The sequence below is a fragment of the Rhinolophus ferrumequinum genome, chromosome 20, assembly GCF_004115265.2.
Source record: "Rhinolophus ferrumequinum isolate MPI-CBG mRhiFer1 chromosome 20, mRhiFer1_v1.p, whole genome shotgun sequence".
In the NCBI taxonomy this organism is placed as follows: Eukaryota; Metazoa; Chordata; class Mammalia; order Chiroptera; family Rhinolophidae; genus Rhinolophus; species Rhinolophus ferrumequinum.
Window position 1 is genome coordinate 49,526,443 of NC_046303.1, and position 13,894 is coordinate 49,540,336.

At 38.8% G+C, this 13,894-nt stretch overlaps 1 protein-coding gene across 1 annotated transcript in view; it reads right to left on the reverse strand.

The window, feature by feature from the left end:
* Nucleotides 1-11,677: 11,677 nt before the first annotated feature.
* NAMPT (nicotinamide phosphoribosyltransferase) overlaps nucleotides 11,678-13,894 on the reverse strand; it is a 42,128-nt gene continuing 39,911 nt past the window's right edge. Inside the window, exon 11 of the mRNA XM_033088522.1 lies at nucleotides 11,678-12,904. Coding sequence (XP_032944413.1) covers nucleotides 12,794-12,904 — 111 coding nt within the window. The 3' untranslated portion in view covers nucleotides 11,678-12,793. The remainder of the gene's footprint in view (nucleotides 12,905-13,894) is intronic.

Consider the following 13,894-nt stretch of genomic DNA (forward strand, 5'->3'; position numbering starts at 1 on the left):
CACTCATATTGCACACCTACCACACATGCAATGACCAAGCAAGGCAGAATCTCGTGGGAAAATAAGGTGTGAGTTGTATATGTAGAGGTAGACAAGCAGTGGCTTCATGGAAGGGCCTTCCCGGAGGAAGTGATAGAAGCTCAGATCTGGTGTGAGATGCTGCCTGTGGACCGACACAAGTGAAAAGGGTAAGAGGGAAGGGCTCTTCCTCGTGCCTAATGCGATGCAGTCAGGAAGATGGGTATGGTGGCTGTGGCGTCACACAGCCCCCGCTGGAAATCCCACGTTTCCCTCCTAGATTGTTGCTTTCTATCTGTACTCATCAGTGTTTTTCACCTCTGAAGCAAGGACGATGCCCACCATAAATGGCTGAGATTCAGAAAGGCCATTCTTGCAGCAGCTGGTATGCCTCGTACAGAGTTGGCGAGCATAGCTGTTCATTTCTTTCCCTTCCAGTCTCCCTCTTACACAGGAAATGGCACAGTGAGCAAATCAGTTACTCGCTACATTCCTGAGGCTCATCTAGCTGAAGTTGGAGCCCCCAAGTTTGCCGAGGAGCCTGCTTGAGGTGGGGCTTCCTGGGGAGCTTTATCGTGTGACTATGAGAGCAGGGGGGTGATGCTGTACTGAGGTCAGTTGAGGCCACTGTTGTTCAATGGCAGGTCAGGCCCCTTAGTGCTTCAGGATGTCAGTTCTGTGGCCAGAGCCAGCAGTAACAAACAGACAGACAATAGAGCACAACAGAACCAGACCTACCAGAGGTGCCAGCATCAGAGTGCGCTGCACAAAGTTAAGGGTTCTGGTAACAAACGCGCATGTGTGTGACAGGGTTGCAATGTGAAACGCACTTTTTACCGCGGGTTGTGGTCTAAAAGTAAAAACAAACAAGCCCAAATTATGGACTGGAGGACTGGAGGTTTTGTTCAGGGAGTTCTGACTATGGGAGTTCTGGCCTCTGAACAGTAAATTCCTGAGGAGAGCTTCCTAATACTTGTAGTAGTTCTGGGGGTTTGGTGGGGAGAGAGTTCATTGGATCTTTTCTGGGGGAAGCAGAAGGAAATGTCGACCTGGAATGCCCCACAACATGCAGGTGAGCGAGGGCTACCTGAATGGCTGAGCAGTTCCACTGATCATTCGAAAGCCGTCGAAAGCTCTGCCATTTGAGTCCAGGTAACGAGGATCTGGGAAGTATGGAGTCGGAGACGCAGGTGGAGAAGAAGATGTGGCTACACAGTGGGGGAAGGGTGAGGCAGAAGTGACAGTTGTACGATGACGAAACTTCGCTTGCTCAACATGTAACTGTTGAATGTCTCCTATGGGCCAGGCCTAGGTTAGGCCTTGGGATGCAGCGTTGAAAAGGTCCGGCATTGCTCCTGCCCCACAGAAAACGTGGTGGAAACACGTAAGGACCTGCCGAAGGAACAGTTTTATCCAATGAGTTGTATTTTTTACCTATCAAGATTTAAAGTGTCTTTGGGCATAATATGGGATTTAAATAGCTTTTTAACTATTTGTGATACATATATTAATTTGTTCTCTGTTCCCAGTTTCAAAACTACCTGAGAAGGAAAGCAGTGAAGTATCTCTCTCTCTCTGTATCCATCTTTTATCTATCTACACACACACACACACACACAAACCGTGTTAAGTTCCTTTTAATCACGTGGCTCTCAGATTTTTTTCAGCGGGCCAGTGGTCCTCAATAGCAGAAGGCTTCCCTAGCTAACCCACTGGAGTAGTGGGAAAAACTCATTTCCAGAGGTGTCCTGGGCACACAACTGTTTCGACTTATGGAGACAGCACTTGTAATTCCATTTATCAAAAATGCTTCTCATTGTTTTTGTAACAATAGTAATAATAGGTGCCCCTTGTAGAGCATGTGGATAACACAATAAAGTATACACCTGGAACTCTTTGATATATGGAAATTGTTGCTAGAAGCATCCTTAGAGATTTGTTTTTCCAAGTTATCATATGTGAAGAGGAGAGGAAAGGATATGTTTCACCATGTGAATAGATTTGCAGAGCTTGGAAAACATACAAAATGTATCTTTTCCCTAGAGCTAAATCATTCTCCTCTTGGCTCCTTATAGGAAAAAATACAGAGAGCTTCCCTCCCTTAGGCAGGCAGACCAGGGTGATGACAAGTTGTATAAACCTCACAAACCATTCCTGGCCGTCTCTGGCTGTGCCTTGCTCTCTAAGCAGAAGGGAGAACACTGCTGCTGGTGGTTTAGCTTGGAGGTACTGTGGTTTATATAGGGTTAGGGATAGAGTCCTGCATCAGGTTTTGGGTAGTGGTTTATACGGTGCCGTGCTTCTGAACCAGAGATGACGGGCATTTAAGAATTATCTGATGGTTTATCCAAACTGCATGGGCCCTTTCTGCTGTCACATCCTGGCAAGTACAGAGATGTTCAGCAGTAAATGCATGTAGTTCAGAAAAGCTCCCCAGATCATTCTCATCCTCTCCCTCCCCTGCTCCGCCTACTGATACAAAGGGGGATGGATCTAAACCCTCCTCAGAGATACAGAGAATGAATGTGAAAAATATAATCATTGGCGGCTAGAGAGAGTCTAGAAAAGGGATTGACAGCAGGCATTGTTTCTCAGAATGCATCTTTTCCTGCATGAAAGTGTCCTCTGATATTCCTAAATGTGGCTTCTTGGGTATCACCACAATGAGAGGAGACAGACGGAGAGAGCTCTTTGCCAAGGCACATATTATTTACCCCAAAGCGTGGTAAATAAAGCTCCGAGCACGTGGCTGCAATGCCCTTTACCTCCCGAGTGACGCACTGTTGGCTCCATTCTGGAACCCAGTGATGCAACATGTTGTTTCAGCCTGTCCTGGTTGGAACCCTGAGCAAATAAGTCATCCAATTTAAAGGAAAACAGCAGCAATTATTTTCAGTAAATTGTTACCTTAAAAAATTTTTCAACCTTTTTGCATTTTATATTTTAGACATGTATCTTGTAAGCAGCAAATAGTTGGATTTAAAAAAACCCCAAACCAGTCTATCTTTCAACTGATTTTATGTGCATATATGTAAGATATATGTATGTATCCACATATAGAATGTATCATTTATCTTATTATTTTTGGTATTTGTCCCACTTGTTTTTTCTCTCTCATTTTTGGCCTTTGAAAAAATTTAACCTTTTCCTGTTAGTTTGTAAGTAATACACTTTGTTCCCATGCTTGTTAGTTCAACATACATACTTACCAAAGTCTAAAATTGATCAGTAAGTTTAACCACCTCCTGACAATTCAAGTGACTTAGAACACTTTTAATTCCATTTACCTTGCTCCTGACTTATGCTGTACTGGGAGATTTTAAATATTAATTTAAGTCCATAAGACACCATCATTATTGTTATACAGTCAATTTTGTTTCGTTTCCCCACACTTGTTCACTTTAATTGCTGCACATCCTCTCATCTCTTAGAATTTCCTTTAGTGCAGGTATGCTAGTGGCAAATTTCCAGTGTTTGGTGATCTGAAAATGTCATTTTATACTCATTCTTTTTTTTTTTTAAATACAATCTTTTCTTTCTTTAAAAAATAAATTTTATTGGGGAATATTGGGGAACAGTGTGTTTCGCCAGGGCCCATCAGCTCCAAGTCGTTGTCCTTTAATCTAGTTGTGGAGGGCGCAGCTCAGCTCCAAGCCATTTTCAATCTTTAGTTGCAGGGGGCACAGCCCACCATCCCATGGCAGGAATTGAACTGGCAACCTTGTTGTTGAGAGCTCGCGCTCTAACCAACTGAGCCATCCGGCCGCTCCTATTCTCATTCTTGAGAAGTATTTTTAGTGGGAATTGGATTCTGTGTTAGCGGGTACTTCCTTTTAGGACTTTGTCCTTTTAGAATGTAGCATTGTCTTCTGGCTACCGTTGTTGAGAATTCAGCTGCCAACCACTATCTTTAGAATGCAATCTTCTTTCCTCTGCCTGCTTTTTGAAGAGACTTTTTGCTATTGTTGACTTTCACTATAATGTGCCCGGGTGTGGATTTTTAAATTTATCTTGCTTGGGATTCATTGAGCTTCCTTAATCTTTTGATTGTTGTTTCTTATTGGTTCAGGTAAATCCGGAGCCCTTGTTTCTTAAAATATAGTTTCTACCTCATTTTCTCTTTCCTTTTCCTCTGTAGCTCTGATTAGACATAGTTTAGACCCATTTACTCTCCCGTGTTGCTTAACTTCTTTTTGAATTTGTCCATTTGTTTTGTGCTGCATTCTGAATAATTCCTTCTGACCTCTCTTCCCTTTGGTTCCCCTATGACTGTGTAGTCTGTTAATCTCAGTTTCTGTATTTTTTTTCCCCCACAAACTCTATGAACGCTTTTTTCAAATCTGTTAGGTCATTTAAAAATTTTCCTATTCTTTGTAGATATTTTCAAACTATTTTAAAAACATATATTAAGCATAGTTATTTTATAATGCCTCATTCTATAATGCCTCAGGGAGTGTGCCTGCATTCTGGATTCTTCCCTCTCCCAAGACTGCAGTGAGCTCCATACTGTGTCCTGCAGACCCCGGCCCGCATCTCTGCACTTCCCCCTTCCCTTCTCCTCTGCTTGCTTGATTTCCCCACCTTTAGGTGATTCCATGTGCGGATCTCTCAGATGTGATTGTGTGTTGTTTGAGTTATCCTTTGCTGAATTATAGTTGTTCAATTTGTTGTAACTTCCAGGGGAGATTTCAAGCAGCATTCCTCATGCCGCCATTTCTGTGACATAATCAGACGGAGTTTTTCAAAAACCCCTCCAATATTTTAAAATAAAAAAAGTTACCCATTAGTTTTTGTTGTTTTCAGTGGGAATGTGGTCAGAATCATCTAGCCTGGTTACATGTATGGAAACAGAACCTTCCAGTCATAAAAATACAAAGAAAGCTTTTATGAAAAGTTTGGTGTTTCTAGTTTGCATAGAAGACTCCTGGGATTTCTTCTTAATCTTCCCACAGCCCTTGGTCAGATTTCTTAATTTTATCTCCTAAGCTTCTGTGTCTCCACCTGTATAAAAGGCATTTAAAATAGCCACCAATTTTGGAATCTGCATCAATGAAGTTCATAGAACACCTTGAAAGTTGAATTAAAATTATATTGATTTACTTTGCCTTGTTCCAAAAACAATTTATGGTGATTATAATCTTAAAATTCTCAAGATCACCACTAGAAGTTCAAATAGAGCGGTGAGGGCATTTGTGAGCAAGCTGCTGATTTCTAATCTCTGCTCTGAAATTGACTTGAGGAGTTCTCAGTGTGGTCTGAAGAACAGCCTCCTTAAGTTATCTGCACGTTGTTTTAGTTACAAATGAGAATTTTTCTGTGGAGAGGGTCCATAGCTTTAAGCAAATTCTCAGAGGTCTAAGACCCAAGGAAAGTTACAAAATATTGTACTGCATACAAGGTAATCTTAGGCAGATAATTTATCTTTTTTGCCTTAGTTTCGTAATCTATGTTTTAAAGAAACAACCTTACTTCATGCATTTATTGTAAGGGTTTTTCAAAAAGACTTTATGTGAAAATGCTTTGAAAGTTATCCATCTTTTTAAAAAACTTAGTAAAATGTTCCACTCTTTTGAAACACTTATAACAATGCTCGAGGTATTAGTATTCGGAGGTTATCAAAACGGTAGAAAAGTGTGTATCTTAATGACATTTATTCAACAAACATTTGACTGTCTGTGCTGAGCGCAGGAGACACAGATGAATAAAACAGCATCCTATGCTGCCTTGTGTAGGACAGCTAGGTCCACGGAGTCTGAGCGCTGCTTACAAGTTAATACCTGTGGAGCCTAGAGAGGAAGGGGGTGTGAGGAGACGGCAGCGCCCATCGAACGCTTCCGACAGGCGTCATCACCTCATCACCTACCATGAGTCGGCCAAAGGCAGGCGTTCCTGGCTGAGGGGTCAGCATAAGCAAAGGCAGAGACAAAGAAAATGGTGCAAGGTGTCTGTGCATATGTGTGTGAAGCAGAGCAAGTCAGTGTGGCTTGATGATGGCAGAGAAAACAAAGGACAAGACCTGAGGCTATCTGCGTAGCATGGGCCAGATCAGGGAGGCTTTTGTGGGTTAGGCGGCATTCTGAGCATTAGCCTGCAGGCTTAAGGCAGCACCAAATGCTTTAAGCAGGGAACTGAAACTATTAGATTTTGTTAGAATACTCCAGTAGCAGAGTGGGAGGGAGAGGGGGCTAAGGATAGAAAATCTAGTCAGATACTTTTTATATTGTTTCAGGAAGAGATCTGTGAGTTTGAAATGGGAGTTGGAGAGAAGCCAGATTATAACATTACTTAGGTAGCACGTAAATCACTAGGACTGTGACGGTGATTACATGTGTGGGATAACGGAGGGGAAGTCTCACTTCAGTGGGTTTGTTGAACCTGCAAATGCGGCAGACAGTGAGGAGGAATATAAGTTTGGACTCTTTGCATTTGAGTAGGTATCTGGGTGGAAATGCATCCCAGACAGGTAGGGAAATCCAGAAGTGTGGGCTACAGATATGAATGTATGGAGGCTTTAGTAGATAGGTGATAGCTGAGATCATGTGAGTGGCTCAGATCAGCCAAGATAAATACGGAGATAAATGGCAAAAGCCAACATGTAAAAGGTAAGTAAAAAAAAGCCCAGAAAGAGGAGGGACTCAAGATGTTTCGACATAGAAGACAAAGTAGTTTCACGGAATGGATTATTAACAGTGGCAAATACAGGAGAGATCCTCTGGTAAGGTAACTCAACATTCTCATTTGGCAATCGAGAGGTCACTGGCTTTAATGAGGGATGAGAACCAGATTGGAGAAGTGAGGCAGTAAATGGAGAGGAAATGTACACAGCTCGTGAAGTCTGGATATGAATGAGATGGGACAACAGAGCTGGTGTTATCAAGGGAGGTACTTTTTTTTTTTTTAAAGGATGGAAGAAGTAGGAACATGTTTGTTTATTGGCTGAGGAGGAAGGAATAGTAAGGGAGAGGTTGAAGGTAAGAGTTGGTTTTTCCTAGGCTCAGAAATCTGGTAGAAATCTTCAGGCTATTCAGGAAGACCTAACAAGAATTAAACTTGTGGCCGATTCATCAGGAGAGCTCAGAAGTATAAGAGTTAATCCATTTTAATAAAAACTACAGATGTTACTTCACTAGTTTAAGTCAAAGAAGTAACATCGCAGTAGCCAATTACAAAACTAAATTAAATAAAATAAAGCTGGTCAGGAGAACTGTATTTTTAATTGAATTTTGTTTCCAACCAAAGAATGATGCCTCTTTCCTCCATGATGAACATAAATGAATATAAACCAAAACTGTATTTTTCTGCAGAGATCATGCTATAAACTTGTAGAAAAGTCAATTGGCAGGCTACCCTTCTCACCAAGAAAGCGACATGAGCCCTGAAAAGTGGTAACAGCTTCAGGTCCCTTGTGAACATACCAATTAAGTCACCAAGAGTCCTCTATATCAATGAGGTGACGGGTCAATCAGACCATGTAATGGCATGCAGGCAAATTCCCGACTATCTAGGACCCATTTTCACGTTAATTAAAAAAACTTTGGTGAAGTTTATAACTTGAATGATTCTAAAATTCCTTTCAAGAACATACTTCCCTTTGCTGGAATAACTTAAATATTTTAATAAGTTTTAATGGAATGAAGAACTGTGAATCAAATATAGAGTTGTCTCTGGGGAACAGAACAATTAGAGAAACTTTTGAATAAAATAAAACCATAATTTAAAATTAGGTGGTAAGAACCTGAATACATGGGGAGGTGACTGATTTTAACTGGCTGCAGAATGCTTTGGCTGGTCTCTTTAAAAAATAAAATGTAAATCTTAAAACATTTTAAACAAAACAAAAATTTTAAATGTATTTAAAGGCTTAGACACTTGGGCCTGTATCAGTGAAAGGGGGTTTGGAGCAAGCTAATAAAACCAAGGATTTTTTGATCTAGATTATTCCTTCCCTCCATCAAGTCAACAAATATGGTCTGAGTGCCTGGTAAAGGACATGAAACTGTTGGTAACTGAACACAACACTTTTTAATCAGTTTGCACTTGTCACGCATGCTTGGACGCTCCATCCCTTTGAGGTTCACATCCATCCTGGCCGCTGCCTCCTGCCGTCCTGGTCCCTTTCCTTCATTCACAGATCACTGTGGCACATGATTTAGCGTTCCTCTCCACTGCAACTTCTGCCATCTTCCGGGAGGATTTTATGGTCCACCCACAAAACCCCCTCGTCCTTTCCGATTTCTTGACCTTGTCTTGTCTCCAATGATCTTTCCTTCATCCAGCAACTGCAAAGTCACACCTTGGACCGTATTACACCATGAGCTGGCTCCTCTCTAATCGCGAAATCCAAGCATCCTGGTTTCTTGTCCTTTGAAACCTGCTTGTTGAACAACTCCCAACAGATCAGAGCTGTCATCAGATTGTGCATCGGATTCTGTTTTCCCAATGCTCTGTGATGCCGTCATGTCCTTCCTTACCTACTCTAGTTTAGGTACTGTAGGACCATTATTTCAACAACTCAATTATTTCAATAACTGTTCAATTATTGTACTTTTCTTTCAAAATTATCTAGTCAAACCCCAAGTATCTCCCCTTTTCTGTCTGTACCCAGGCATCAGGGTGCTACTAGGGAGGGAAATAAAAAAATCTTAATAGGCAAATTTTCACTGTAAGTTCTCAATCAAGTGAGTTGGGTCCTCCACCTCTGGTCACTTTACTCTCCATAATAACTACTTTAAAACCTCGATTTAAAAAACTCCTACTCCAAAAACTTCACAGAGAAAACCAAAGCCTGCATACGCACCTCTCCTCTCCTCCTTTCTTCCAGAACAAAAGCACCCCCCTTCCACCTAAGAGCTAATCCCTGCACCAGGGCTTTGGAGCCCATCCTCCTCCACCTTCTTTAGAACCCAACACCATCACCCTCTCTGTGGACTCTTATCTGCAACTTCTCCCTCTTTCCTGGGTCTTTTGCAGAGATAAAGCATAGCTAAAAAGGGAAGACACACTATCGCCTCATTTTCTCCTCTTCAGACCCAAAATTCAGTTATGTAAAGTAGCTTCTTTCTGCCGTCTGCCTCCTCCACTACCTGGAAGGGAATGTCTCTAAGCCACCAATGATTTCCAGGTTAAATCCAATAGATGCTTTTAATTCCTCACCCTGATTCCTATTTGATCTCTTAGCAGCATTCAACATCTGTGCAGAAAAACTCCATTCCTTTGGCTTTTGTGACTTCATTCCTCCTGGTTTTCCTTCCATCTACACTTGTTCAGTCTCCTCTGCCTCTCATCTTTTGCCACGGAACTTTTGCGAGTTCCTATGGTTTTGCCCTATGTCCTCTTTATAGCAGAAATTGGCTTTTTTTTTTTTTTTTTTTTAAAGGAACATATAGTAAAATATTTTAGGCTTTGCAAGCCGTAAGGTTTCTCACAACTACTCAAGTCTGTGACTGTAGTATGGAAGCAGCCACAGACAATAATTAAACTATGGGCATGGCTGTGTTTCAATAAAACCTGACAAAAATATACAGCTGGATTTGACCTGTGGTTTGCCAGGCTGTACTCCATGCTCTTCCTAGAGAAGGATCCTTTCCTGTGTCTCCAGTGACCAAGTATATATCAAATCCATGCCTTGGGAACCTTCTGTCCCCAAATCTGTATATCCAAATTTCCTTCCCCCGCCAAATCTGGTCCCCTTCTAGTGTTGTTAGTAAGAGGCACTGCCAATCATACAGTTGCACAAAGTAGAAAATAGGCGTCATCTTTGATACCTCTCCTTCTCTTATTCTCTAATTCTTTGAACTGGAGAAATATCTAAAAAAGGCAAGTCTCTAAATGCCATTATTTGAAGCACACAGTCAAATTTAACATTTCACTAATAGAGCTAAACTTTATTTCCATGTTTATTACATGTTTATCTTTGATGTTGAATACATATTAGAATTGATTTAACATACAACTTTGGAGAAAAGCTGACATTCTCCACTGAATGAGTTAAAGAGGAATGTAAAGCTACAAAATACTTGTTTTAAGTGTTGAATTCTAAATTATGGCAAACAGAACAATACCTTGCCATTTTTCTCTTTCTAGTTTCCCAAGATGGATTTTATTATAAAATATTTTTCATAACAATTTATTTCAAGAAAGGAAGTAAGTGATAATCCTTAAAACCATTTTGCTTTAAGTATAGAGTACAAATAAAGAGTCAACACAGAACTCCTATTTCCTATTTAAAATACAAATACTTCAGGGTATTATGAATTGAAGGGGATAAACTGGTATCGGTTGTAATCTAGTGACTTAAGCAAACCCAACACATGCCATTTGCTTTTGTCTGGACTAGTTAGGCTGATTTAAGGGTGACAGACAGCAGAGTTCTATTTGATGTCTATGGTAACCACTTCTACTCAGAATGCGGATGGCTTAGTACTAAGTGCTTAGTGATGGAAATTCAGGATTCATCAGTTCCAACTGGCTAAGAGCTAACAGAATTAATCATTCCACCCCCAATCTATCGCCATGTACAAACGTACAGATTTTAGCATTCACTGAAAACTTTAAAATAAAACTCTAAATACTCTGCAACTGCTGAAATTCACAGTATACAAAGAATATCGTCTGTGGTGAATTTCAATGTTTAAACACAATCAAAATTATAAGTGGTTATCAAAGTTGTTACTGGCAATAAATATAGTTTCTTTTAATTCTCTGTAAGTCCCTTAGCACATTTTGTAAAGGTATTCTTTTTAATACTATTAATCTTTACTTAGATACATTAAAAAAAAAAAAGCTTAAAATTTTCTACCAGAAATTACAGGATGAACATTTTTACTAAAAGTGAATAATGCTTATTGTTCTCATTAAACAGTGTTTAGAATCATCTGCAAAAACCTATATTCTTTTTAATGATGCTTATAAAAGACATTTAATAAAGGTAACTCGCCTCTCATTAGATTATTTTACTGATAAAATACTTTCTCAAGTAACTGTTTAGGACAGAGGATTTATGGCTTTTCCATTCTTAAAAATTCACATTTAATGTCATGTTGTTAAAGCTTTTCTAAATCAGTCTTCCAATATCAGATTCTAAAATGAGAAAAGAAAGGACAAAAGAGACAAACTCTGTATCAACTTAGCCTCCTCCCTTCCCTGGAAATCAACATTTCTCTTAAAATTCAAGGCACACTCCTTTTTTAAGAACGGGGTGGAGAAACTTTCTGGAAAGGGCAAGATAATAAACATTTTAGGCTTTGTGGGCTGCCATGTGGCCACTATTGTAACCACCCAGTTTCTGCTGTTGTCCTGAGAAAGCAGCTGTAGGTAAGATTTACAACAAACAAGGGCAGTCCAAATTTGGCCTGTGGGCCACAGCTGTCCAACCCCTGCCTTAGAAGAACAGACCTAAATATAAAATCATCATCTAAAAAACCATAAAACTGGTCTCTAGTCATATGTGATGACTGACTCAGAATCTAGCAGTTAATCACTCTAGAACATTTTGATGTTGAACACTTCGAAGTTAGCCAACTTTCTGCTTTTGGTTAAGATTCTTCTAATCAAACCCATGTTGTCATGCTTTTCATTGGGGATAACTTATCTTCATTTAAGAATTTGATGGAATATTATTTATTGAGGGATTCAGTTTAAAATTAATAAATGATGTCCATACAATTTAATATCCAATTTAATTTTTTAAAAACTTAATGAAAAATATAACAGAATCAAAAAATTTAAAATAAGTACACTCACTACCCATTCCAGTAATTCATTTAAGTCATATCAACTATAGAATAGGAAAAATAAATTCAGAAGTGTTAATTACTTTAAAATACACTACTTCCACTTTTGTCAGTATTTTACATTTATGTATATATTCTATAGTGGAAGCAGAAATTCTCTCTAAAAACATTATCTCCTTAAAATCTTGAGGTGTATATTATAGCCACAGGCAATATCTGACATACAAAATTGCAGTACAGGCCTTTCAAATTTGGCATTTCACTGGTACAATACAATGACCAACGTACAGAATCACTGTACAGTGCCTAGACATTCCAGTAAGAACCATTATTTTCTTTAATGTATCATGAATAATACATATTCTACAAGGGGCAGTGAGGTTAGTAATTCTCTATAGGGTATGTCCCGACATAATTTTCAAATTGTACAATAACACAAACCACTTTGTTAAGGCCATGTTTTATTTGCTGATTAATGGACAAAAGGCAATGTAATTTATTTTCAAGTATTTTCTTGAAAGTCTGTGCTCATAAAAATCATGAAAAGTTGGAAAGACTGTTAAATCATTGAAACTTTAAATATATCTTACACAATCTTGTTTGTACAAAAATACAAGTTAAATATAAACATAAAGCAATTATGATAATTTTATGCAAATCTGTTTTATGTGATCTTTAGTTATATATAAAAGTTTCTTGGTTCTGTTATTTGTGAAAAGATCAATACCAGATTGAATAACTATCTATTGGCAAAAGGCCCTAAAAAGCTTACTTTAGCATTAATCTTTTACATGATTAAGTGCATTTCCCAATTTGAGATCACCTAAACACTGGAAAAAAAGAAAAAATGAAAGGGCAGTATGTCCATAAACCAACAAATAATTTGGCTGTAATGTATCATAAAACGCAAAGAAACCCCACACATCTGTACAATAAACATCACGTATTACATACACACACAGGTGTATTATGTGCGTGCATGCACATACACACATTCGCACATGAACACCGCCAAGCACACAGACCCAGTCATAAAACAAAGCCTAATGAGGTGCTGCTTCCAGTTCCATATTCAGCCTCGCATTTTTTCTTACTTCATCAAATGAATAACTTTTTGTCACCTTCCCATTCTTGAAGACAGTGTGGAGAAGATCCTGCACAAATACAATAGTATTTAATAATTAGACTATCAAGGAAAATACTTAAGTAATGCTATGACTGATTAGTCAAATACACAGAGATGTTGATGGTGTTCAAATTATAAAGTGATTTTATACACAAAGGATGCTGGTGGAGCAGGCAGAGAGCAAATGGCTATGCAGAAATATTTAACATTTATGAATAGGAATGATCTAATTACATCATTAAAACAGTTTTCCTTAAAGGAAAAACAAAAAAACTTAACAGACTTATCTCCTTTTTTCCGATGTAATATGCTTACTGTTTGGTTGCCCAGAACTATGTCTGTCGCTGATAATCACGACAGCGCATCAAGGAAAACCTGCCAGAACTTCCCGTTCCTAGCCAACAGACTCAACACCAGTTAAATTCATCAACCTGGAATTTATTAATTAGATTTCCTAGTCACTGAGTTTTGGCCTTAAAACAAGCACCCCTGAAAAACAAGAAACCAAACCCAAAGAGAAACAAAAGTAACTATTGATTTCTTGACTAATGCATAGTGACTGATTTAAAGAGACTTTGTGGATATTACAAAAGTCACTGATACATGTAATCCATTTGATCCATGCAAGAGTAACAAAGATGAATTAAGAAATTAAGACTAAATTCCCTTTTGGGTCTGGTAAAGCTATTCCTGTCTCATTAAAGAATTACCTGCCTCTTTTTTTTTTTTTTAAATCCGTAAGTAATCTATCATGTATAAGTTTTTCCACCTAGTCGGAAGATTGTGATACATGACATTATTTAATATTTTTGTCATTGTGTTGTTTCAAATCACACTGCTCTAGCTGTAGCATTTTCTTTCATGAAGTTAAATAAAACCTATCAAGGAATGGTGGTTTCTATTCAAAATGCTTAGATGATTATAAATTCATTACTGCCTCATATACTCTAGAATATCATGCACATACTCTTAAAATCAATGCCTTTTTAAAAGTAATAGTTATGACTATGTCTAAAGT